Below are 26374 nucleotides of genomic sequence, written 5' to 3' on the forward strand. Positions count from 1 at the left end.
TTTGATGGCCGTTACCTATATTTAAAATGAGTTGACTCAAAAATGTAACTATATTGATATTGTTACATGTTGTTAGGCTCTTATTGGACACAAATACTTTTGTCGAATTGTATGTGCATCTCTATTTACCCTGTGTTAGCCGATTTTTTAGCTGTTGTAGAAAATATTTTGGACAAATTTTCGTCGAAAACATTAAGGCTAACACTAAGACTGGATATTTATTGTTTGGACATAAAAATATTGCTATAGAACACAATCATTCCTCCAACATTCATTCCATAGCGACCTTACCTTTTCTTCTTGCAATTTGGAGTTCTTTAATTTTCTATCTTCGAAAAACTTCTTTGCCTCTTCAAACTCAGGAAACGACGTTGACGTCGAAAAGAAACTCAGAACCATATATTTTGGCGGTGGTCCAATCTTTTTAACATTCTTTTTTTTACAAAACAACACATCTCACAAGTTTATTTTTTCTTGTGTTACAACTCTCACACCACCGCCATTATTTAAGTGACATTTCCAAAAATAAATCTTTTAGCGCCGCCATATTTATTGCTGTATCATTTTTTGTTTAGGCGTGCGCGGACAGGTTTTAGTCATCTTTTTTTCAATCGCATATTTTATACAATTTGTTTTACATGAATTTGCACGGACCTTAACATTAACTGTACATTTATGTCCCATTTTGCTCGGTTTTCGAGTGACATGTGTGCAGATTTGCGATAAATTCGTAATTTCTGTAAACAGTCTTAGTTCTTCGGTTGTTCGATAATGTGCAAAACTACAAATCCATTAACCCATTGAATTATAAAGCCCTAGCACTAAATGTATGATATTTAAAAGTCCTGTTGTCCAATTTTATGATTATTATAATTATTTTGATTTAACAATAATTGTTAAAATCCATTTCATATGTTTTGCAAATATGTATTCTATTTTCCTTCACATGCGCAAGAGGCAAATTTACCTGTACGTATAAACGGTTTCACGATTTATGAAAAGCATTTTATGTTATCTAATTCAATTTCTACGATAATATTATTCATGAGACGATTAATATGAACATAATATTTTAAAGCCTTTACTTGTGTCAAACAGTTTCATATTGATTTGTAGTTTTGAACATTATTTTTCTCATGATTTCATTTAATGTGTGCACGAATTCATTAATTGAATGTTATCGCCCATCTGCTCGGACTTTTCAATTTATGGCCTTTCATATTGAAAATCAAACCATCAATAAATTGTTTGACTTTGTAAGCTTTAAAATAAGTAGGCTCTCATGCGATAATTGAAACGACACATTTTGTATGTATGGTTTGATTCTCAATCAGCCACTATATCACTCTTAGAGGTGTGAGGGACCGAGCGCATCGGGTTTATCGATACGAGAAAACAAGCAACATTCTATGTACGGTAGGGGGGTTTGTTGTCGATTCGGAGTGTCGATAAATTTTAAATAGTGTCTATATGGAGCAACTCTAGTTTATGAAAGTTAATTTTGGAATTGTGTTAATTTGGGTAGTATAATAACATAAAGGCTGTATTAAGAAGTGTTAAGTATATTTAGGTTTTAAATTATTTTTATGTTAGGGTATTATAAACTAACATTTATACTTTTGTTATTATATTGAAGAGAATTTTATCGTCAACTACGTTGCACCATTTTCCCGTTTCCAAAAAATGTACTCCTGCTAAAAGTTAAGTATTCTCCAACAAACCCCCTTTACAAAATAAAATAATTAAAAATTTATCAATAATGACTATTTCACTAATAAAAGACAAAAAAAACACCTTATAACTAACACGACTAAAATATAAATTTGAAATAACTTAATAAATATTTATTCTTGTATATGCGGAGTAATTGTTGATTGATGACCACATTTGTGTGAAAAATATTTCAGCATTGATAAGAAAAGTCCACATTCGCCAACCTAAGTACCTTTCTGACAACAATTAATAGTTCTTTAAATATAATATAATTTGTATTAAGCAAGCTCCGTATGACGTAGGCGCATAATTCGAGCAGACAATATTTATATATTTTTTAATCACGGACTTAACGGATAGGTCGTTTATCTCTTAGCGCCGCGCCTGGTTGTATATATTAGCAACATTAGCTTGTAAATACGAAGTAATGTCACGTTGTGACATTACGGGCTTCAACGATGCTTGGCTTTGTCCTCATTATTCGTATAAAATAGTTAAAAGAAAAAGAGACAAAAACAACAGCTACAAAATGGTGAAAAGCCGGAATTAAGCTTGTAACCAAGGTTGCCGTATATGAAACGCATCCCTTAATCGAAAGTTCAATGTTGCCTATAAAGTCAAACTTGTCTTGAGTCAGAGTCTAAACAATTATTAATTGCGAGGGATTATATATTATTTTTATAACATAACGAAAATTATATAAAAATAATATATATTATATAATCGATACGCCATGAGAGGACAGCCTATGAAATATTTTTTAATCATGTTACATTTGTATGTATATAAATATTTTTTTGCATCCCATATTCAAAAGTCTTAGACAACAGATATTAGATATTATGTGACGGATGGACTTGAGTACATCCGACCTCACAATAATCGCATGCGTCACGGAGAATATGCATGGAACACATCACGTGCGTCCACATTTGGTCAACAACCAACAACCGTCCAAGGAAATAGGCATGTCGAAAACATTGCATTCTATTTAATGAAAAAAGTCAGACAAAAGAGAAAATATCTGTAAAATCAACTAAGCCTCTACGTTTAAAAAAAATAAAAACAATAAATGCGTCACGCATTTTATAAACAATTTACAAATTATGTTGGGTGGGGTCTGTCTTGTGGAAGGTTTAGAGATCCATGGAGGTAGTAGAGTGTATTTTAATCTTCGTTTGTAATTTCATTTCTACCATTGTTTGATAATCTGTCAGAAATGTTTGCAGATGATGGCGGTTACGTATCATAAGGTAACCCAGTTGGTCAGCGTGAATATATTTAAAAAAATCGCTATTTTAATAGAGTACAATTTTATTACATTTTTATCTATTATGGAGCTGTGATTTTTCAAGTTTTTAGCAATAGGTAGTTCAAAATACAAAAAGCAATCTCTTTCCGCATTCCATATCGACTCCAAGACTAACCGCCCACAAGATAAGACACGCACCCGACGTAACGAATCAAATGACGAGCAAATTTTTATACATAATATGTAAAAACTTTGTTCCTATATACAAAAATGAAAACGTTGTAAAACGTTACATTAGAGCGGGCTGTTTTTTATTGCATGTTTTGTACGCTATTGGGAGCACTCGATTTACGTCTAGTCTGTTGGGGAGTGTCTGGATTTCGACCTAAATTTCATCTAACATTCGTGGTAACATAACTTTATATCCTAACTTAGCTGGATTTAGATTAAGTTGCGCTAAAGTTAGCTAAAATTAGTTTTAGTTTAGTTTTTTTTTTACTTAACTATAAATCGTTAAATATTATATTAGGAGAATGTACTACAATAATCTAGAATATAAATAAACCAGATTCTAACGTGACTAATTTGAGGTAAGACTTCAGTTACGCCTTCACTACCTAGACTCAAAATCCAGACTAACCCACCATCTTATCCTAAGATAAGAGCTATAATTTTGACGTTACAAAATACACTCTGGCGGCGACGGTTCGCGGGACGTGGGGATAAATTTACAAGCGTTACTTTTAGGGATTACTCACGGTCAGTTAAAACTGACGGTATTGATCGGACAGTTCTAAACTGACGTAATCGTAAGCACCGTCATTAGAGCACGACGCTACCACAACCGAAACTAGGCTTCAATATACTTACATCCATGTGAGAATGGACACGCACTCACCATTTGAATACACTATTGTAGTGTCTATTACGTACCCGAGAGGTACAGTAGGCAAAATAAGTCGACTACTGCTAACGTATTATGACGTTATAGATCGATATTAAATAGGCAAAGTTTCATGAAAATGGGCAAATTTCTGAGATCAGTAATTCTCTAAACACTGGCTTGATATCGTGGTGTAGCCCATGTCAGTAACCGACCATCCCCGTCAGTTTCGGCGGACCGCGAGCGGCGCCGCGCCCCGTCGCGACCAGGCTCGTAAACATAGTTGTAAACACGTCGACGCACTGCCGGGCCGTCGCTACCCTATACCTAATTTGTTTTGTACTGAAATTACTAAGCGTTTAGGAATCGACGCGATGTTCGTGAAACGCGATAACTTGGGACCTAATTCTTTTGACAGTTGTTCAACTATTCTGTGTAGTGTGATTCGCCTATCGGTAATATAATATTTCTAGACTTAAAATTTCGACCATGTCCGAAGTGTCATTGTTGTAGTGATATTTTAAAATGTCCCTTTTAGATAAAGAGCATGAAATAGTTAACTTTTAACTTGTACCGAAATTGGTATTGTTTAAAAAAACGTTACACAATAAAAAGAAGAATTGCTAAAATTGTTTCGTCGAAAATTGCAATAGACATTTAACCTTAATTCTGTAGCGCGTTTCACGAAAACCGCATCCATCGACATAAAAACGTCGATTTAAAAACTACCCTTATTCATAAACATTCAACACTACATAACAATTTAATGTTTTGTTTCTACCGTGTCGCAGCTACTTACCCTGAACATTTAGCGTGTAGTCCGCATCATGACCATTTAAACTACTAGCGTTTTCGCATTTTATTTTAATGGATTTAAGCGTGCTATTATTGCGTGGATTGTCCGTCTGTCATTGCACGTTACAAATTAAAACATCGACATTTATAACTCGCCCTAAAAGTAGTCTGTATAAAGAAAACATTCAATAGTTTTGCTATTGAGTATTTATGAATAAGGATATAAACACCATTCTCCATTAACGTTTAATGACAATATTTTAATTGTTAAGGGTATGTCGTATGACGTCAAATGACAGAGCCAAAACATAAGATTCTTAAAATACTGTCAATAAGCGTTTCAGAAGTTTAAAGTAAATAAGGCATTACAATCCCTAAGGTATTGTGGGCAGTGTTGAATACCCGAAGTCGATGATTTGTCGATAAATAACCGCGATTGTTTTTGGCTCTAATTGTACCGCATTGTGCTAAAATAATGAAATATTTTCTACTGCTCACTTGAATGGGACGATTTAGACTCAAAAATACGTTACTGCATAGTGATCAATATAATTTGTAACAGTCGATGTTTTTTATCGACAAATACACCACTTCAAGATGAGTAACGAAATTGGACGTATATAACGCGTAGATCAAAAACATCGATAGCGAACAGCGGTCACCGCAGATCGCGTATCAATATCGATATTTAAAACCTTGATATAAGCGTATATCGATCTAGGGTGTTAAGAGGCGTGGCAGTGGTGCGGCGTGTCGTCCGGCGGCTCCGGTGCTCCGGCGAGTCCGGTGTCCGGTGTGTCCGGTGCCCGGTGTGTCCGGAGTCAGCCGCGCGGCCGCGGCTATCGACCGGCGCGCCGTCAACGACGCCATGACCGGTCCTCTTCCGCATCCTCCTCTTCCTCCTCGTCGAAGCGTAGCAGCGCGTCCTCGGACACCTCCACAGCCTAGGGACGATAATATTGATATTATTTATAAGCGCTCAAATATAGATCGCAAACGCGAATAGGCGGAGCGTGCAGCAGTTTAAGTGCTAATGTAAAGATTATGTAATTTATGAACATCATTTTGCAACCTGGAATCGTCGTGTTATAAACGTCACATTACAATTTCTACAAGTTCAAACTTGTAATTCTTTCAATGTAAACATGTGTGTATACTGACATGTTCCTTGTTGTCATCGGCGGCGGCGGCGTCTCCGTTGCGTGCGGGCGCGGGCGCGGCGGGCGGTGGTGCGGGGGCGGCGGGGGGAGCGCGCGCCTCCGCGCCGCCCACCGGCTTCGTCGCGTTCGCCTTCGTCACCCACGTGATCTGACAATAAATTTCATATTGTATTTGTCGAGAATTTAAACAGAATTTAGGCCTCGTAATAATTAACAAGACACCAAAATCATTCGAGATCTCAAAATATCTCTTTTCAGTGACATGCATAATTCCATTGTAAGTGTTCTTGCGCAGTGGTAATAAGTGTTAATATAAATGAAATGGTGTCATTCGTTACCGAGAGCGTCCTGTCGTTGTAGTGTCGTCCGTGCGCGGCGGCGAGCTCGGCGTGTGCGCGGCTCCGGTACTGCAGCACCAGCTGCGGCACCGACAGCTCCGCCTGCTTGCTCATCACCTCGCCGAATTGCTGCACAACACAAACATCACAACTAACTCATATAGCCTATAAGGTGATTATTAAATTACATTCAATTCCCTTCTTTATCTGTGTACCTTGTCTAGTCTGCTTTATAACTAAGATATCTATCAAAATTGGTATCCGTGTGATTTGTTTAGTCAGCCTTAATAAAGTAGATAATCATCATAATATATATAAAAATTGGTATACTCTTGTTTTTCTTCAATCTACTACCATTTTATCTCAATCTAATGGGGGATGTTTGCAACATACTTCAGGCACATAGTCGAATCACTCCTTTTCTTACTTCCGGTCTTGTGCCTTGTGACCCCCTCCCCCTCCCTCCACGCTTTATCAATATATCGGCAAATTAGCGTGTTATACTCACGGAGAAGTGCGCGACGAGTGCGTCGAGTTCGTCCGCCTCGAAGCCGGAGATGAGCAGCGCACGCGGCCGGTGGTCCACTGACTGATTCACGCTGTACATCTTCGTGATGCCGCCGCGGGAGAAACGGGACGGCGTCGCGAACCTACCACCTCTGATGGGCACAAAGTACATCATATTATAAATACATTAATACGTCTAAATGGAACCTTCTAGAATTACAAAACGGGGTTTACTCCAACAGGTACATTTGCGTGTATATTTGAAGGAGGAACAATGAAACGGTTTTATTTTTGCGTAACTGAAAGCATTGTGATCTTGTTTCGTATATGTACGAGTTAAAATTCTTTCACTTTCTGTATTGGGGGAAATAAGTAGAATTTAAACAATCTATATGAATCATATTTCGTATTAAAAAGATTCTAAATAGATAGGTAATAACTTATTTCATTATATCATCATATCTTACCGAAGTTTCCTCTTCACAATACGATAGCTTGTAAAATTAAACCTGTTATAATTATCATTTATCAATTGGGTTGTATTTTTGTCGTCCCACGTTTTTAAATCTAATAAAATAATTATTGCATCTTTTACTGACTGATCATAGTCCAGCCGCAACTAATCAGAATAGAAAGTGAATTTAAATTGAAACAATATATTTTTAATTACGCAGTGCTCGCGATGCAAGCTTTCAAAAGGAATAAATTTCCCCCGTTTTTGCAATATTTTTCGTTGATGCTCCGCTTATAGATCATATTCGTGATATTATATAGCCTATAGCTTTCTTCGATAAATGGGCTATCGAACTCTAAAATATTTTTTCAATTCGAACCTGTGATGTCCAAGATTAATGTATTCAAACAAACAAACTCTTCAGCTTTATATAATAGTATCGATTATATATGTTATTGACGAAAAAGATTTTACGAAAATACAGTCATGCTGAACCAATCATCATATGAGGCATCAGCACCTGAACCCTTGGGATACGTCGTTCCTGAATTAAACATAATAATGTACCACTTGTAATCGATCTTACCCTGGAACAATTAAGTTGCAAAATAACCCCAGACTTACGAGTTTCAAATGTCGATAACATTAAAATAATTGCCATGCCGGATCCTTATGGAGTGGCGGATGGCTTAGAGACAGTCGACTATCCCACTGCACCACCACTATTATTGCAGAGTTTACCTTGCGTGTGGTCTCCTTATCGTCGGATGTACCGGGAACTGTATCGCCATCTGACGTTTTAATTCGCCTATTTTCTGCACTAGCTCGCTCACATCTTGCCCCGCCTGTGGAGGAGAAATACATTGTTACGTATACTACTTAGTTACTATCTAGTGTGTAGTCGAGTAAATACAAAACAAACTACAAGGCGACATAATTTTGAATCTACCTTTTGATTTCGTATAATAAAAATCTAATTAACTGTACCAAAATAATTGGACTGCCTCGTTGCTCTAATTGTATTGTGTGCGCGGTGTGAATACCACTTTGAGGTATCGGGTTCAAATCCGGGGTCGGGGGGGTGATTTTGGGCTTTTCTACTCAATGCTACCCCGGAGTGTGGAATTTATGCCTGATATGGCTTTAAGCTCGCTCTCTATCACATCAATAGGCGGAACACACATGGTGAAAAGTGAAAAGAGGTGCCTACTCCTTCGTGTATAGAGGATAAGGACAATTAAGCTCATTTGAATATTATTGGTGATAAAAACTACACTTCGTATACTGTCAATCAGGATACCATATCGCAAATTTGTATCACCCTGTATGTCATTGTATACAAACAAAATGAACCCACCTGCTCCTTGTTGAACATGTCCATCTCCGCATCGAGGATCTCCTTCTCCGCCTCCTCCCTCGTCTTCGGCCGCTTCACGCTCGGCTGACAACAAAATTACAACTTGCAACTAATCGCTATATATACAAAGCCGTGGCTTTATTTACACTCTTTATACATTTATATGTGTGTGATAGATGAAGTCTAACACATAAGCTTTCAATAGATTGCATTGAATGGAAATAAGAGAATGAATAAGGCCGTTTTTACAGAGATTTTATTCACAATTTGATATTTAGAAAATAATTTAAATTTAATAAATCAATTATAATCACAAAAAACATGAATTTAGCTATACAATTTTGTTTATGTATGATTAACCCCCAGTTAAACATTATTAGAAACTCTTATGTATTTTTAGGTAAGTGCATTAGGTTTTAAAGAATATTGACCTAGTGTGGAATGCCTATGTATTGTGTCAGTGCAAGTATATTACTTTTCAAAAATAATTAAGATTGTTATTTCAATTAAACTTTACTTTGTAATGTGCGAATTAGTATAAGTATTTTTCATAAAGTAACAAAAAAAAAAAACTGGGAATTTTTGGAACAATTTCTTTATAATGAAAGTTTTAGAATTTAGGCTTTCCGTTTTGCCGGCTCAATCATACCAATAGAACGATTCAACTAAATTAAAAAGACGCTATAATTTTCATTTATGAATCATTATACATAAGCATGTGAGAGAACTTAAATCTACCTTCAAACGGCAATTGTCAGCCGAAGAAGACCATTAGACACAATATGCTAAAATCCCTACAAAAACTATAGCATTTGTTAATAAGTAAAAAAAAAAACAATTATCTTTACCATAACAATGATTGTCTTTCTCAAGTTTTATCTCACCTAACCATTTAATAATAATATAATTTATTTCAGGTTACATAATGCATATAACAATTATTGTTGTTGCATTAGCTGAAGAGTTGAAAATTAAATTAAATTGTGAGTTAAGTAGGTATAATTAAAAATAATGTATATTTGTTAAAATCGTGTACATCAATTATTTTGGAAATTTAAGTATACGACATGAATGATATACGATTTTAAACATTTACACGGCAATATTTATTTGTTTGGAAAATATGGCGTGAAATACCACCTATTTACTAAATTAAACATTTATTCCATCTGAATGACGAGACGAACATGCCGTTCGACTGATAGTAAGCGACACGATCACAAACGAATTCAAATAATAGCGAAAAATATTATTGTAATTTATGAAAGCTTTTAAATTCCAAATGACCATTCCCAGTTTGAGAACACACAACATTTACACACTAAAACATCGCGTGCCGTAAACGATCAATCATTCTTGTCAAGCATGCTTGACGTGATGAAAAATAAGGAAAAACTACGTGTTGTTCAATTTTTACACGAGTATTTGTCAATGCGAACCTAATGCATAGACGTTATTAAGCAGTCAACTCTGTAAATTTAACCATATAAAAAACTATAATCATTATTGTAAGAAGAAAATAGATATACTTCAAACATTGTGTCAATTGCTTGTTTTTTTTCATCAGAGTCGGTCCTAGACTAAAGCCAAATGAATGCATTCAGCAACGTGGGGTGCAGGCCAAATTACTATTATACTTTATTTACCAAACCGTCACTAACGTAATCTAAATGACTGTACTTTTGTTGTAAATAAACTATAAAAAAACTTTCTCAGTAATTTCATAACCGGGACAAAATTTTGATAACATATAAAAACCAAAATTACGAAACAAGAATCAAACCGTGATCTTTCGTTTCAGTCCGTTGTGCCGTAATTAGTCGTTGCATTACTCATAAAACGAATGGCCAAAAATATCGTCAAATAGGGATATTTTAACATGATTAAGTGCCAACCAAATTAACTCTAATGCATCGATAGTAAGCCACTTACCAGCATCGCGCGACGTCCCTGGCGAGCCAAGCGGAAGGAAACAAAGCGAATATTATTATCTCATATATACATTTTTTACAACTCTATAGAATTAATCTATTTTTCTTTATATAGATGAGGTTTCCTAGCCGACGCTCTTTTAGACAAAACATTTTTAAAGAGCTTTGTCGTATGCTCACGAGTATTTCGTTCCATTCGTCCGATTTGATAAATACCTAACCACTTTTCCCTCAAACGCATAAAAATATAAATGCCTCTAAAATACCATATATATTCGTGTTCAAGAAGGCCTGATATTCAGATGATAAATCAATGAAGTAAAGAAAGTAACACTTGTCACAGACAAACCACAAACATGCTTAGACAAACAGTGCCACGAAGGAGATATACTTCAATATCTTGAACACTTGTACAACCTTTGGAAATATTGGTTTTGTTTTGAAATTTGGCGACTTTTTATCATATTACTAATTAAAAAAGTCTAATACGATATAATATTTACTAATTAACACTAATTACAACACTATAATATATGTAGCAAATGTACAATGCTGCTTTAAATATTTTCTAAATTATCTACGGTTATGATCAGTTCAATAATTCCCCGTCAGTTTTGATTGATCGTCTAAGGCCAGCATTAGATGGCTATACAGGTGATTGCGAGTTAGTTTACTGTTATGAACTGTGGATACGTTTAGAACGATGTGTTGCGAACTGCGCATGCGTCTTATACTTCATATTTAAACTTTATATGAAAGTGAATTTAGAACACCAATGTGATGACAAAAACAATGGTATGGAATGTCAATCTTGTATAGTTTTTTTTTTTTACATAGGCTTACTCTTAGATTCGAAACGAGTTACGCAGTGCAACAAATGGCTTATTAATGATTACTATGCTATAATGTAATAGGGTATAAACTTCCGTACAAAACAACTTATGTGTCTAGAGTATTATAAATATATTTAAAAGAAAAAAACAGTAAAAGGCTTTTCGATATAATTACTAACAATCCGTATCTTTATGAAACACTAACCCCCTTATTCATAGTCGTTTTTTATCGAACGACCTAGTAAGGCTGTGATAACAAGTCTGTTTCTCAGTGCTGACGGCATGGCAGCCTTGGGAGTGCGTAGACGTAGGGCCGTTGTGATTGGCTAATATTGAAATACAACAATAATAACCAATCACAACGGCCCTATGTCTATTTCTCAGTGCCGTTGGGCACTGAGAAACAGGCTTGTTATCACAGCTTTACTCCGTCCTTAGATAAAAAACGTTTATGAATAAGGGGGTAAGACTTTATACTGAAGGCGAGAAAAGAAGGCAAACAAAATGAATGGAGGTAGAGAAGGAATTGCGATTAAAAAAACTTTTAAATCTAATAATTGACCTTTCAAAAACACATGCATTGGTTTAATATAATATTAGCAATAAGAGTTTATCACGCCATCACACAGGGCCATATATAGCATCTCCTATGAGCCTAGAACTACAATGGCACGTAAATTCACATATGATGATATACGAGTGCAGTGCAGTGCCGTGCAGTGCTTTGGAAAATTAAAGTTCTAAATGGTGTAGGCAGGCTTGCCTACTTATAGAGCGACTAAGACGTGTCGAATAAAAATACTAATTCATTTTTTACTTTGTTCAGTGTTTTAATGAAAAACCCTTTATGTATGATCTATGCATAGTAACATAATCGCATGTAAAGATGTATGCATGACAAACACAATGCACATATTATTATATGAAGAGAAAAAATATTGAAAGCGAAAGATATGTTATATAAATTTTAAATAAAATAATATACGCACTAAAAATAAAATAAATTGGACATAAATATGAGTAGGTGCTTTTTCTCAAAAAATAATACTATGAAATAAGATGTTCCAATAACAATTTAGCAAAATAAAAAAATACGTGCTTTTCATTTTATGACACCAAAGTCATATTTCAAATGCGACAACAGACAGTATTGTAAATGCGACTCATGAGTCCTGTAGAGATATTATAGGACTCAAAGAGATTTCCAAGGAAAATGCATCATACAAATTGTAATAACTTTTTTCAGCTGTTCAAAAAATAAACTCTCGCTTTCAATAAGCATCTCTGATACTCATGTCATATTAGTGACATGTGAATATGCCCCGAATAAGATTTATGTATCATATGCACAAGACATGCGCAAACGCAACACAACGTTCGTGTACCTGCGACAGTTGCAGGCGCGATAGACCCCGCGCTACGGTCTCGTCCTGTCGGCGACACACATCATTACAGTTGTAATTTACAAATACAGTCGTAATTTCACTACAATTATCCACCAGTATCTATCGAGTCCGCCACTGCAAACTTGATAGTATATTGTACTGTAGTCATAATGTCTATGGGAATATTAGACTCGTTTTTATAATCTCTACACTGCAATTTGTATTAAAAAAATCAAAGTTAATTAAATCAGACATATTTTCATACCCATAACTACCCAACCTATTTTTTAAGACGCGTCTTTTTCTTGTTATTATAAATTGGATATGACGTGTCACATCATTAGGGAGTCCCAAAATAACAAATTATTTTATTAAAAATACCTCGATTTCCAGCCTTTTCAAGTACACCTATAAAACCCTGAGAGCTAGAGGTGATAAACCCGTTATTTGATCTAAAATGTTCGGGAAAATCTTACCTGCATTTGTTTGATAATGGCGCTGTATTTGACCACCTCTTTCCTCAACTTCTCAATGCCCTCTTGTGAAGAGTTAATAGCTTCCATCAGGACTGGTTTCTGAGTTTCCACCACGTTGCCTGCAAGATTTCATATTATAAAGCATACGTAAAGTGAGGATTAAAAGTAGTTTGAGTCCAACAACAAATACTGTCGAGTTTCCTTGTGGGAGGTTTTCAGATAAATATTGTCTACCTTATAGGTAGAGTAAACAAAATATTATAAAACCTGTTGTAATGGATCCTAGCGGGGAATCGCGTCTCAGAGACAGGCACAATTAGCTAGCGGCAGGCATATCTTGCTTGTCAAGAATACTTTGCATTACATTCTACTTTACAATCTGATATAAGGGGCCACTTCAATATGGCGAATCATAAAAGAACTTGAATGATTATTTACCCTCAGATAACTTGCTTGTTTGTCTACCTTCTATTGCAAAAATCTAGTATAGTGTATGGGTAGTTAGCACTCACCACTCTCTAGTCTCTCAATGAGCAGTTTCTGTTGCTGCAACTGTTTCTGTAACAGCGCCTGCGCTCGTTTGTACATCTCTAACACTTGTTTTACTTTATCCGCAGGCTTCACCGGCTCCTTCTTCGGCTCTTGACCGTTAGCAGTCTCCTTCTCCTGCACGTAAAATATTTTTAAAAAGACACAGAAGTAATCAGTGTACCTCTACCTGGCTCTGGGACCAGTGGGATGGACTTTTGATTATAATGAACTAAGTTGACTAAAATGCAACAAATAAGCATGCCAGAAGTAGGATCTAAAGACTTCCACTCACAGAGGCTCATGGCCTACATTTTGGAGAATATTAGCGCTGAAGCGTAATTCTTATTCAGTGGTGTACTGCATATCACTTTCATCCTTATTCCATGCCATGCAGTACTTTGTAATTCACAATTGTGGTGTGTTTACTATGGTCGTATCACTTACTATCAGGCGGATCGGATGCTTGTCTCGTCATTCAGTTACAATAAAAAAGTTGATATTGAAATTGTGAGAATTACGGTCGTGGTATGTTACAGAGATGGTTACCTTATCATTCTGTTGCTTCGTGTCCTGCGTGGCCTTGATGTTGCCCCGGTTGATGAGCACCTTGTTATGCGACACGGGATACTGCGAGTTGGGGCGCTCGCCTGGTTTGTTTGGCTGTTGACTGCCAGGCGCCATGTTCTCTTGTTTATTCTGTTGGGGTAAAGTTCATTGTAGCTCAAGTATAATGTCCAATAAGAGAGGGGAAATTTAATACATCATGGTGCATATATAATGCCAATAAGATAATGCCCCACACGACGGTGTTAATAAAGAGGCTCATAATAAAGTCAAATAAATTATATCCGCCATACCACCCTATGAAATTACTAAGGTCTAAACCGTCTCAGTACTCAGTAGTATGTTCAGCGTGAAGTTAGTCACTTCACCCTTCACATTGTTACTTTGAAGTCAACCTCTTGTGAATAACTTCAGACCAGCCATAAATATAGTAAAGAGTTGTGCAACAGAAATTATTATAGTAATTACCTCAGTATTATGCCAGTAGACTTTGATGAATCTGTTGTTGAGAACCGCTTCAGTGCTCTTGTACGCGACATTCGCGTCTGTCGGGCTGGCGAACGTGATGAGAGCAGCCTCGGGGTCGCCGTCGTAACACACCTGCGGCATACGAACAATAATTATTGGACAATTGGGGCGAGCTTACGTAAAAATTGGACGAGAGTAGAGCAGCTCGACAGAGGAATAAATTGCGCTGCACATCGGCGCTTCGCACGACAAACTGTCCAATCAACAGAGTGCTCACGACTCGTGCCTCTATCTGTACACGATGTACAGACAGACTATAGGTCATAGTCATAATTATTATAAGTTGCATATATTTACTTTAGGAATGTTGTGTTTTTTAATAAGAATAAAGTTTTATTTTTATCTGGATAAGAATTTAAAACGTTACTGGTACTATAGCCCGTAATTTGCCGTAAAGTAAGTTTTGACAACATACTTGGGCATACATTTTCAAGTAATATTAAAACCACCGATTATATTACTCACAAATTGTAAAACAATAATGAATAACAGTTACCTGTATATTGACAATCTTTCCAAACTTGCAGAAGTGATTGTTGAGATGTGTTATGTCGTTCATTCCGCGCGGAATCTTCTTCACTTCCAGCGTGCAATTGCCAAGATTGGCAGACAGTGGGGGCCGGGGATGTCCTGTGAATACAAACAAATTACGTTTTTATATTTACTATGTTAAAGTACAATTTTTAAATTAACAAAAACTCATTTGAGCTGCGCACTTAAAACGTAACTGAAGTCACGCATTCTTAGAATATGTGGAGAATAATATTAAAAACTGTACCATGTAAGGGATTTTATAAACTTAATAATGTTTATGGATGGTGTTACCAAGTCTGCTGTACTCGAAGTTTTTCTTTGGCGGCGGGTGTCGCGGCAGCGGGGTGGGCGGCACCCCCGCGCCCGCCAGCGGAGGGGGAGGCTCGTGACGTACCCTGCGAACAAGTGCAATAATTATGAGTGGTAATGTAACATATTAAAACAAAATCAGCTCATTAGTTATTTTATGACTAGTATATTAACGATAATGAATTATAATGCGTGCAAAGCATCCATATTTTTAATAATCCCGGTTCACGTTGAAGCATGAAGACTGAACTAAGGAAACAAATAACAAGTAATTGTATGATAATCCTTTCCCTTTCTTACATCAACTAATCAGCAGTATAAAGACTGCACCATATTTTTTGCATTAATTTATCAACACATACTACATAGCTATATAATATACCTGGGTATAGGTATGAGTTCCCTGGGTGGGTGGTTGTGGTGGTGCGCGTGCGGGTAGGGCGGGAACGCGCCGGAGCCGCACCAGATGTCCGGCGTCAGCGGGTTGTACTCTGAAACAAAATATCCTCAAATTCAGACTCTGTTCATCAATCCAAGAACTTTCATAATACACAGTCTGACATTATCATGTCCAGATTAAGGACAGAAATGATGCCAAATAGAATATGCATTTATCACCTTACTAGAAAGGCTTAGAATAGGCCGATCGAAAAGTTGTCAACAATACATCAGAAATAATAAGTTCTTGTAGTAAACTATATTTCCACAGGATGGAGGCCTAATAAATCCCCTCCTACTTTACAATACCAATTACTCCCCTGAAAAGTCTATAAATGCAATCTTGTGTCTCACGAATTAATGTCCTCTCTTTGCTATACAATACTAATAAGTTACAGTACTATTTGTTGCACATTCCTATAGGATGTAATAAATGTCCGTTCTTACCGGGCACGGGCGGCGGTATGGTGAGCACCCTGGTAAGCGCTGCGTCCTCGAGCACCAGCGGGTCGGTGCCGTGGTCCCACTGGCACAGGTCCCCGCGCATGCAGAAACCTTTCTCTGTAATTATAATTAATTATATCAATATTTTGTACACAGTTGAATATGGATGTAACCGTCACAGTTCTATATAATAAACACGGCGTGATACTCCACTACACTCGTCATTTTGAGATATCAGATGACGTCTGATAACATAATGCTAATTAATTTTATTCAGTACTTTGGACTGCAAACTCTTATGTCCTATTATTCTCAATAAGGATTAAAGTCAGATAGGCAGTAGGCAGTAAGAAAATTCTTTGTGCAACTTTCTTTACGGTATTTTTCACATTTTACATTGCATTAAAGACATATGGTTAACAATAATATCTAGCAAATCATCACTACAAAACATCTACTTACAGTTCATCTGAAGCAATAATGTATGTTTGTGAGTAGCACTTACCGTCAAAGTCTCTGCATCGCCGTTTGAAGGGGTCCGAGAGATCTGGCCTCGCGTCAGTCCGCGGAGATCCGGAGCGGGAACGCGAACGGGAGCGATCCCGCGACCTACAACACACAAACTTGCTAAGTACATTGTGGCCTATATTCACTTAAAACTAGCTAACAAAATGTCTAATCCAGGACATGGCCTGGTCAATCTACAATAAAGTTCATCTTAATTCATTCAGGAGTCCCTACGTTTATTTTTTACAGTCATTAAAATATTCTCATCTGTTCATATTTAAAGCTGAACAGTTTGTTTGAGCTACTAAACGAATTTTGAAAATTTGTCATTAATAGGAAGCTACATTACTCCTTAGTGCTGTAAGGTACTTTTTATCCCGTAAAACTTTTTAACGCGTGCGGAGCCGCTGATGAAGACTAGTTTATAGTAGTAATAAGATAAGTAAGATGTTCACCTCTCGCGGTCGCGCGACAGTCTGTCCCTGTGGTCGCGGTCTCTCGACATCCTGTCGCGCTCCATCTCGCGCACCACGCGCGTCCTCTCGCGCACCGGCAACGGAGATCTGGATCTGTAATATGACATTTTTATTTCATTTAATGATAACGAGAAGTAAGCCGCTAGTCAACACTTGGATTAACGATTAGTTTTAATAGACTAATGGTATCAGTTAAAATTGTCGTAACGGGCGCCAGTGTAGTAGGGTTTTGATTATATATAAAGTCATAGCTATATAACTAGATTCTGTAAAAAATATCCCGCACAATACTGACTGATGCCGATTAATTTCAAATCGAGTAAGTATAAAATTTCATATAAACGAAGTAATTATTGCTGCTTATAATGTAGTTGATTATTTGAAAAAAAAAAAAAAAATTATACATCAACGCAGGGATGGATTGCATTACCATTGTGCATGTGGAGGACTGGCTATGTTTTTCAAGTAATTATTGCATATGATGATTGCTAGTTACTATAATTGATCCATCTAAATGAGGTTAATATTATATGGATTTTGTATGTAGGATGAAGTTTAAGTATAGTAGTATATACCTGGAGCCATGGTGCGGCGCGTCGGCCGGCGGCGGGCTGCGGTTGCGATAGCGGCCGCGCGGGGAGGCCGACCGGGACCCGCGTCTGTAGGACAAGGGTTACATATATATATAAAGATTAAATTGAAAACTAGCATAATACGTACCATAAATAAATGATTGAAAATAACATTGAAACTGTCACGAATCATTTGCATGGTTTAGGGGCGAGTGATAGTTATATTGTTGGTAATGGTAATGGTGCTGCTGTTACCTGTGGTCGTGTCGGTGGTCGTCGCGGCGGCGTGCGCGTGCGCGTCGCTCCCACGAGCGCGAGCGGCGTCGTCTGCGTTCTTCCTTGTCGCGCGCCTGCAACCACACACACGATATTACTTTAATATTTATTTACTCAACAAAATATCTCACTTGTTTATTAAATATATTTAAAATGTCACTTACGCTATCAGTTCTCCTGTCCCTTCTGCGTGGCGGCTGATCCACTGGCTCTTCCAGCAGCTCCGTTAGAGGCAATACCTGCGAGGATTACGGTATTTATAATTCGATTAATTACATTCTTTCAAAATGTCGCATTACTTGCACGCAAGAGCGTACTAATTTAATGGATATTGAATTCGGTAGCAATTAGATTGCCGATTTTTTCATACATGATTCAAATACGATTACTTGAATAGATCTTTTTATTCGTGCGTGAATGCACAAAAACTACAGTTTCCTTTAGTGTTACAATAAGTTAATTGTTCCTTTAAGTAGGCATACTAACCTTTACGAGCGTGTGTTCGTGTGGGGGCGCGCGCGGGTGCGGGTGCGGCGCGGGGTGCGGCGCGGGGTGTGGCGCGGCGTGCGGCGCGACGGGCGGCGCGCCGCGCACCATCACCACGCGCTGTCGCGGCGAGCGCGGCCGCGCGGGACCGTTGCACTGCACGGGCGCCGGCGCGGGAGCCGTGGCCGCCGGCAGTGGAGGGGGCACTAGACACACACAACTTACGATAATACTGCTCAATTTATTGCAAATATAAATTTACTCGTGTTAGATTTTAAGAATACAAAATATAAAGTTGTATCAAATTTGTAAGTTTGTAGTTTCAAAAGATTACATAAGATTCTTTTTGGACTAAATTTTTATTTAATTAAGAGGCCTCACCATGGTTTTCCTCGGGTTGTTTGTCCGCCTCAGCCTGGTCAGGCGGAGGCGTCTGTCGTCTTTCACCTTCGCGACCAAGCTTGAGGTACTCCTGACTCTCCAGAGATGTAAACAGCATCTCTACAAACGGTTTGGTTTCTGCGAAAAAAAAGACTTATATAAAAAAACGAACAATGAATCCACCTTGACGGTAAATAATTAATTCTGCCCAACATTAAAATTATCGAGTCGCAGACGCCTCATTAAGCTGTGCGGGTGGTGAGCCCACAACTATTTCTGTGTAAATATGGATTCAAAAACTACGGCAAAACTTTTTACTTAAGTTATTTATGTAGTTCATATAAAAACAATTTCCGTAAATATGTTACGTCAACACAACGTCGAGTTATTGCCGACGTAATAACGAGTAGTGTACATACCCTGCTGCAGGAACACGTCTAACTGGTCGACCATCACGTCGCGCAGCTCGTCCACCGGCTTGTCTTTCTTCACCAGAGCGTACACATACTTGGCGAGGGCAGCCGGGTCCGCATCGCAGCTGGCAACAATGCACACAATATGTTTAATAACATACACACACTCATGCTTTTTAGGGGGTAGAAAGGGGCGAAACCAGAGCGTCCAATGTTTGCCCATGATAATTACGAACGTATGGTGATATCATGCAATGATATTGAGCACCAAAATCTCATAACATTCTCACCCAAGATGTTGGATCACTATGTTACTAAGTCAGGTGGTTAATAAACATAGTTTTAGCATAACTGTAAGCTTTGTAGTCGCCGACAATGTGTGGTAATGAAACAATTTTTTTAAAATAGAAAGGATTTCAATAAAATTATAAGCAATTATTATCAATTTCCGATCCACAGGTATCGTACTTCGATGTAATATCTATGAACTTGTGTATGTATTCTAGAGATGAGGTAATATTTTTTTTAGTAATGTTTATTGTTCTGATAAAAACATGTACTATCGGGTTTAGTATCGAATATAATAAAATAATCTCCGCTTAAATTATGTGACACCAAGAATATTTCGTTTGAGATAGTGCAATACCGTATAACTGGTAAATACCTTGTAAGTGTCGAAAAAGTCACAATTGACATTGGTACTTACTATACTAAACTTATGATGGATAATCCTAAACTTTATTTTTATCACACGATTTCATTTTGGCGTCCAGTAATGCAATGTCCTCTATATAATATCATAATAGTAATATAGTACTAAATCTAATTTCTAGAATCAATATTTAGCATCCACAATTCTTAATTTCTACAGAACCACGGCCTTCCTCGTCTACTTACGAAAATATAATTAGTCCATTGAAATGTTACATTTTTTAGGCCTTACCTTGCGTTTTTTAGAGGACGCAATTTTATTTTTTAGAAGTGTAAGGGGGGTCAGTGTTAAGCTAAAACCAAGTTTGTGGGGTGCCACCCTTTGTCCCACGGCCGCCATCTTGGTTTGAAATGGTTTTACGATGTATCTCTTAAACTATTTATCTGACAAAAAAATTATAAACATTTTTGTTGAAAATTAAATTCTCTACAACTTTGGTATAGTAACTTTTGTCGTAGAACTATAAATAAAAAGTTATAAGCGAAAATGTTAAGAAATTCAATGTTAAGCAATGTCCATTGCAACGTCATCAGAACGTGTGTTTATAAGGTTCATAATACGTACAACACAAACCCGCGGTTGTCGGCTTGTACGCGAATTACTTGGATCCTGAATCGCTTTGGGACAGATGAAGCAATTGCTTAACATTTTTGCTTATAACTTTTTATTTATAGTTCTACGACAAAAGTTACTGGACCAAAGTTGTAGAGAATTTAATTTGCAACAAAAATGTTTATAATTTTTGTCAGATAAATAGTTTAAGAGATACATCGTAAAAACCATTTCAAACCAAGATGGCGGCCGTGGGACAAGGGTGGCGACCCCACAAACTTGGCTGTAGCTTTACACTGACCCCCCCTACACTTCTAAAAAATAAAATTGCGTCCTCTAAAAAACGCAACCCCAAATGTAACTTTTCAATGGACTAAATTTATTTTCATTAAGACATACAAATGGTATTATAAAAATGCATGCGTACCTCACGCAGAGTGTGCATGCTATTATTAGAACAAATCTGTTCGTATTGCAGACAAATAGACCGGTGGAGGCGGACTTATAAATAGATGGACAACGGTAATTTATAATTACGGACAGCAGTTACCTCCAACATGTACACGAGTATTTCGAAGATGCAAAGATTGTAGGGGCAATTTGTGAACCTACTGTTACTATTCTGAATTTCTTTTTTATTAAGCTATGAGCTACTTTAACCTTGCGATGGTTTATGGACATAGATGTATAAGAACTACGCGTGTCAATACTACGGTGCGAGTATGGCTTAATGCGTCAACGTATCGCTCGGATACTGATTTACCAGCGAGTCGAACTCTTAAGCGAGGTTAAGATCAGCAAACAAACTTGCGGAGTTCGATTCTGCAAGTAATGTTTACCGTGTTAACAATCACGGCGAGCTGGGTTCTGCAAATTTTGAAGCTTGTAGACCTTAGAGCAAGTAGTAAGTGTGTAAAACTATTGAAATACTGCCGCTAGTGTAAAAGAATCTGGAAATTCTTGCGCAAAATAGTGCTGCTAGAACTAACGAGTTAAAGCTTAGTATTACTTGAAAAGCCGACGAAAACGAACAGGTGCAATATTTTTATACCTCCTTAAAAAAACTCTTAACCAATTGTACACGTAGAGAACCCGAACGCCTTGCCATTACGGCAACACACACATAGCTTGTGAAAATGAGCGCTACGGATATGCGGCCTACACAAGAGGCGTTTTAGCAATTGTCACAAAAAACCTAGTATATGCATGTTATCACGTATAATTGCATTGGCATCACGCAATTAAAAAAAAAACAGCAGGAGTATGGGCTGCAGTCAATACATTAAAGGACCTGCAGTCAATGTATTAAAGTTTAAAATAATTTAGAATGACCTTGTTTTTTCGTGTAAAAAGACAAAAATATGCATTTATCTGGTAAAGCCAAATGAGGCGTGAGATCAGTAATCACAGATAGAAGGTGCTATTTCTGACAGATAACAAATCACCATAATCTTTTAAGTTAAGTAATGTTTTAAGATAACATATTATTTTTATGGCTGTATTATATATAGTTTATTTTGTATATTGAACAAAATACTAATAATACCTGGACTTTCCTTTGATGTTAGTTGTAATTTTTTTTATTAGAATGATGTAACCATAATAACATAATCATAAGATGTTTATTGCAATGTTGCTGGCAGTAATAATAAATATTTATTTGAATTACTAGCTTTCATGTGGTTTTCCTTGTAACTCTTACAGATAAAGTCCTGGAAAGCATTGCGGCTCCCGGGATGCATTTTTTTAGTATTTTTTTCTTTTTATATTTATTCACACAACTAATTCTTTTTTCAGCTTAAATTTGTAATAAAATAATTTACATTAGTGTTCCTGGGCAAATCATTAGAAAAACCCACACCAAGAGTTGTCTGACCTGAAATTTGAATGCAGAAATTCCGATCCACAGCACATTAAAACTAGACTAACAAAAAATATATACATCTTTACCCCCAAAGGGGTATACAGAGATGCAACTAGGCACCTACTTTTTGATATGTCTGTTCTTTCCCAAGACATAATAGGAGGCAAGTTTCCCATAATTTGCTATTTCAAGAGGAAACAGGATATTATTGTACTTGGAGTAATTGCTAAAAGGTTGCAGAAATGAGATCATTCCAAGTAATTACATGATATTTTGTTAGTTCTCACATAAAATAATTCAAAACTTAAAATCACCTATACACTTTAGTGTTTAATTTTTCTTCACAAAAATAAAAAAAATTAAACAATATTGTATTAATTAATTAAGCTGAATGTGTATAGGCGATTCCAAGTTTGGAATTTGTTGAGCTACTCTTGTGGCCAACGGTATGTATTATTTATCAAAGTTATACCAGTTGGAAGATTAATAAGCAAAGTTGTATTTTTTCCTGAACATTGTAAACTAGGTTAAAGACAGATAATACACTAATTACAAATACATTCATAATTTCATATCAGCAAAATTACACATCAATTAGCCTTTTGCATTAATATTTTAATTTTATATTGAATAACATTGTTTTACAATTTTATTAACAAGACAAACATTTTTCTTTTTTTAAACTCTTTAAATATGATTTATTTTAACTAGTGATACTTTGTGAAAATATGTAAAGGCATTTATGTTTCTGGTACAAGGTGTTATAAATTTGCTTCAGTATAGGTTTTCCTTAATCATATTAATTCATATGAATAGTTCTTTTATTAGCTTTTTTATTTAAATATAATAATAATAAATTGAAATATTATTACGTTGCCTTTCTGTAGCAGCTTATTTACAGCATTATTGATATGATTTAACTTTCTAGACACAAAAAAGTTTAAAATAACATAAAATATAAGTTTGAGAAAACAAATAAGTATCTTTTCTTTTAAATTCTGAAAGGAAAAAGAATTAATTCTCTTACATGATTTGTCCAATCATTTCTTTCCACTGCTTATTTGTTAAGTGAGGATAAGATTATCAGGAAAACTTATAGAAGTTTTATTTTCTTTGAGTGTTTCTCAGTTGTCAACACTGGGTGAATCCTGCAAATGGGATACTGGATCCCCCGGCTTAACAACAGGGTTCCTTGGGAAGAAAAGGTGGAGAGGGCAGGAAAGGAAGAATGGAAAGGGAGGGGAGAATAGAAGTTGCCTTCCACAAGTTATTTTTATAATAATAATATCAGCCCTGTATTATATACTTGCTCACTGCTGAGCATGCACTGTTAAAGCGAACGATAATTCACAAAGAATATACACATGATTTTAGAAAAGTTAGAGGTGTGTGCCCTTGGGATGTGAACCTGCGGACATTCGTTTCGGCAGTCCGTTCCACACCCAACTAGGCTTTCGCCGCTTCAGTAAGTAATTTTTACCATGTACATAATCGTGGCGAGCTGTCTATTGCAAATTTAAACCTTGCTCAAACTTGTGGCAGAGTTCACAGAACCATAGAAACATTCCCACCAGAGAAAAACATCAAATTCTTGCACAATATATTCATGCAAGAACTTAATCTGAACTTAGCATTAAAATATCCTATAGTTAGGTATGAGCATAATTTTACATACTACTTATTTTGCGGTTCTCCTATTTTAGGTTATAATTTCCCCCACGTATTCTCATCAGTGCATCATTTCGCAAGTGAAAAAATGTCTAAGTACTTAATGATTTTTTTTTCAGACTAAAAACTTTTTAGTCTATGCTCAATCTAGGAGGCATAGGTGTGTAATTAATGTAACATGAATTGAATTAGCACACGTTACGATAGTTCATATGAAAGTATACGTTCCAAATGATTTGTTGCAATATGTCCGTCAGTGTTTTGCTATTATGGCGCCATAACCTCACCAAGTGCATAACACTATAGATAAGTGCTAACTCGATAAGCTCTTACGAAACTCTCCACAAATCACCCATTTCGATGATAAAATACGTACAATGCATATAAAGTTACTAATTATCACGGTTGTGTGAAAAAATATGATGCATTGACCAAGTTAGGATGGAATGCGATTATCACGAATAAGAGATGATGCGAATAACCTTAATTTTAAATACAGGGCTTCATTATGATTGATTTTTCACATTGACGCGTTATCATGATAATTGTACGCCAATAGAAAATGCTTAAAGTTATGGCCATGTGAAATTGTCAAATCAAAAAATTATGAAATTGAAATTTGATATGTTTCGTAGAACTTAAATTAACTATTACAACTGTCTTCATATTACCTAGTCTAATACCAAATCATTTCATTAAACACACATAGGGATAAGTAATGTAACTTATGTAAATAAAAAATTAAGATGGCTGTACTCACAGTGGTTCCAATATGGACGTCAACCACGATTTAAAAAGGTCCGGATTTTCTATAATCATGTCGTTGACATAAACAATAACTAGCACGCACGATAATGCATTCAAAATACTTGGATTTAATATCACAAATATTAATATATTTTATAGTGAAAGCAAATAAATTCACTTTGGAAATATTACGTCCTCACGTATCACTTCACAATTTTTTTTCTTTTTTTGGCATTAGAAATGTAACGTCAGACGTTCAATGTTGCCATAAATAATATGAAAATTTCTGCTTTTATATAATTTTGCAAGGCAAGATGGATAAATACGAAAGAATAAAAACTATCTATAGAATCGTTTAAAATTAATATCATAGTAATATTGACCACAAAAATCATTTTTTCATAGTTTGGTATTCTAATTTTGAAAAGCATAAATCAATTAATATAGTAAAAGAATGTCTTAAAACGGTCCAGAATATATATTACGAAATATTTTAAATGAACATATTATTAGTATTTCATTATTATTACACTTACATTTTCTCCAAGAATATTTCTGTTTATCAATGTGCCGAAAAATTCCTTGCAACAAAATGTTGCCAATATTATATTTACTACTACTACACTTTATGAATATTCTACCAACATAAATAATCTTTACCTCATAGTGGTAAAATCTTGAAATGTTCAGAAATAGAGACTTTTTCATAATTACATAAAAATTGTTTACCCTCCACGTAGACGCTAAAAAAAAATTGTTAGCTTGTTTTGATAGATATGGGCAGTGTGGGCAGGTAGTAGGTACTAACCTACACTATGTATTTGAGAGAGTTGCCGACACTTCGATGTAAATAGATACAATTACATTATATCCAAAAGTCATATTTTATACACCAAAAAGAAACTAAATGCTGTTTGTTAGTCTTTGCAAAGTTGGTATGTTCTTCAAATATCAATACGAAAACTGAAAGCATCAAAACGAACTACATAGCTAAAATTAAAACATATAAGTAATACATTTTGAGATGATGAAATAAATAAAATATGCTGGTCTGTATCAATAAATTCCATGATAAACAAGTGATATTAGGTACCCACTACCCAGTAACCACGTGTTTTTATGTTGGGCATATTGAAGTGAATGCATACTTTGTATGGGAAGGTGGAGTAGTGAAGGGGAATGATGATGTTTTCATTGAAGATTTTCGTGGAACAGAGGCCAGAGGTTTGATTCCCGCATTAAAGCAAACATTGTTAGTTTCGGCTTGAACTATTTGAATCAACGTTGT

The 26374-nt window shown here is 36.1% G+C and overlaps 1 protein-coding gene across 2 annotated transcripts; it reads right to left on the reverse strand.

Moving 5' to 3' along the window:
- Window positions 1-400: 400 nt before the first annotated feature.
- Window positions 401-25370, reverse strand: LOC115446360 (RNA-binding protein 26). 2 transcript variants are annotated; one of them, XM_037444702.1, is made up of 24 exons: window positions 25100-25370; window positions 19550-19668; window positions 19131-19268; window positions 18750-18955; window positions 18428-18502; window positions 18243-18337; window positions 17991-18074; window positions 17395-17508; window positions 16938-17041; window positions 16436-16549; window positions 15933-16041; window positions 15533-15636; window positions 15204-15337; window positions 14648-14779; window positions 14162-14311; window positions 13597-13750; window positions 13085-13203; window positions 12609-12653; window positions 8460-8543; window positions 7844-7947; window positions 6650-6800; window positions 6142-6270; window positions 5805-5951; window positions 401-5587 (listed from the first exon to the last, which is right to left on the reverse strand). In XM_037444702.1, exons 1-24 carry the CDS (start codon window positions 25156-25158, stop codon window positions 5501-5503), a joined length of 2757 nt encoding a protein of 918 aa, XP_037300599.1. In that variant the 5' UTR covers window positions 25159-25370; the 3' UTR covers window positions 401-5500. The 2 variants fall into 2 exon arrangements, with proteins under 2 accessions (XP_037300599.1, XP_037300600.1); XM_037444703.1 differs by lacking the exon at window positions 12609-12653 and having other exon boundaries at window positions 25100-25368.
- Window positions 25371-26374: the final 1004 nt, after the last annotated feature.

This window comes from Manduca sexta, chromosome 28 (genome assembly GCF_014839805.1).
Source record: "Manduca sexta isolate Smith_Timp_Sample1 chromosome 28, JHU_Msex_v1.0, whole genome shotgun sequence".
NCBI lineage: Eukaryota > Metazoa > Arthropoda > Insecta > Lepidoptera > Sphingidae > Manduca > Manduca sexta.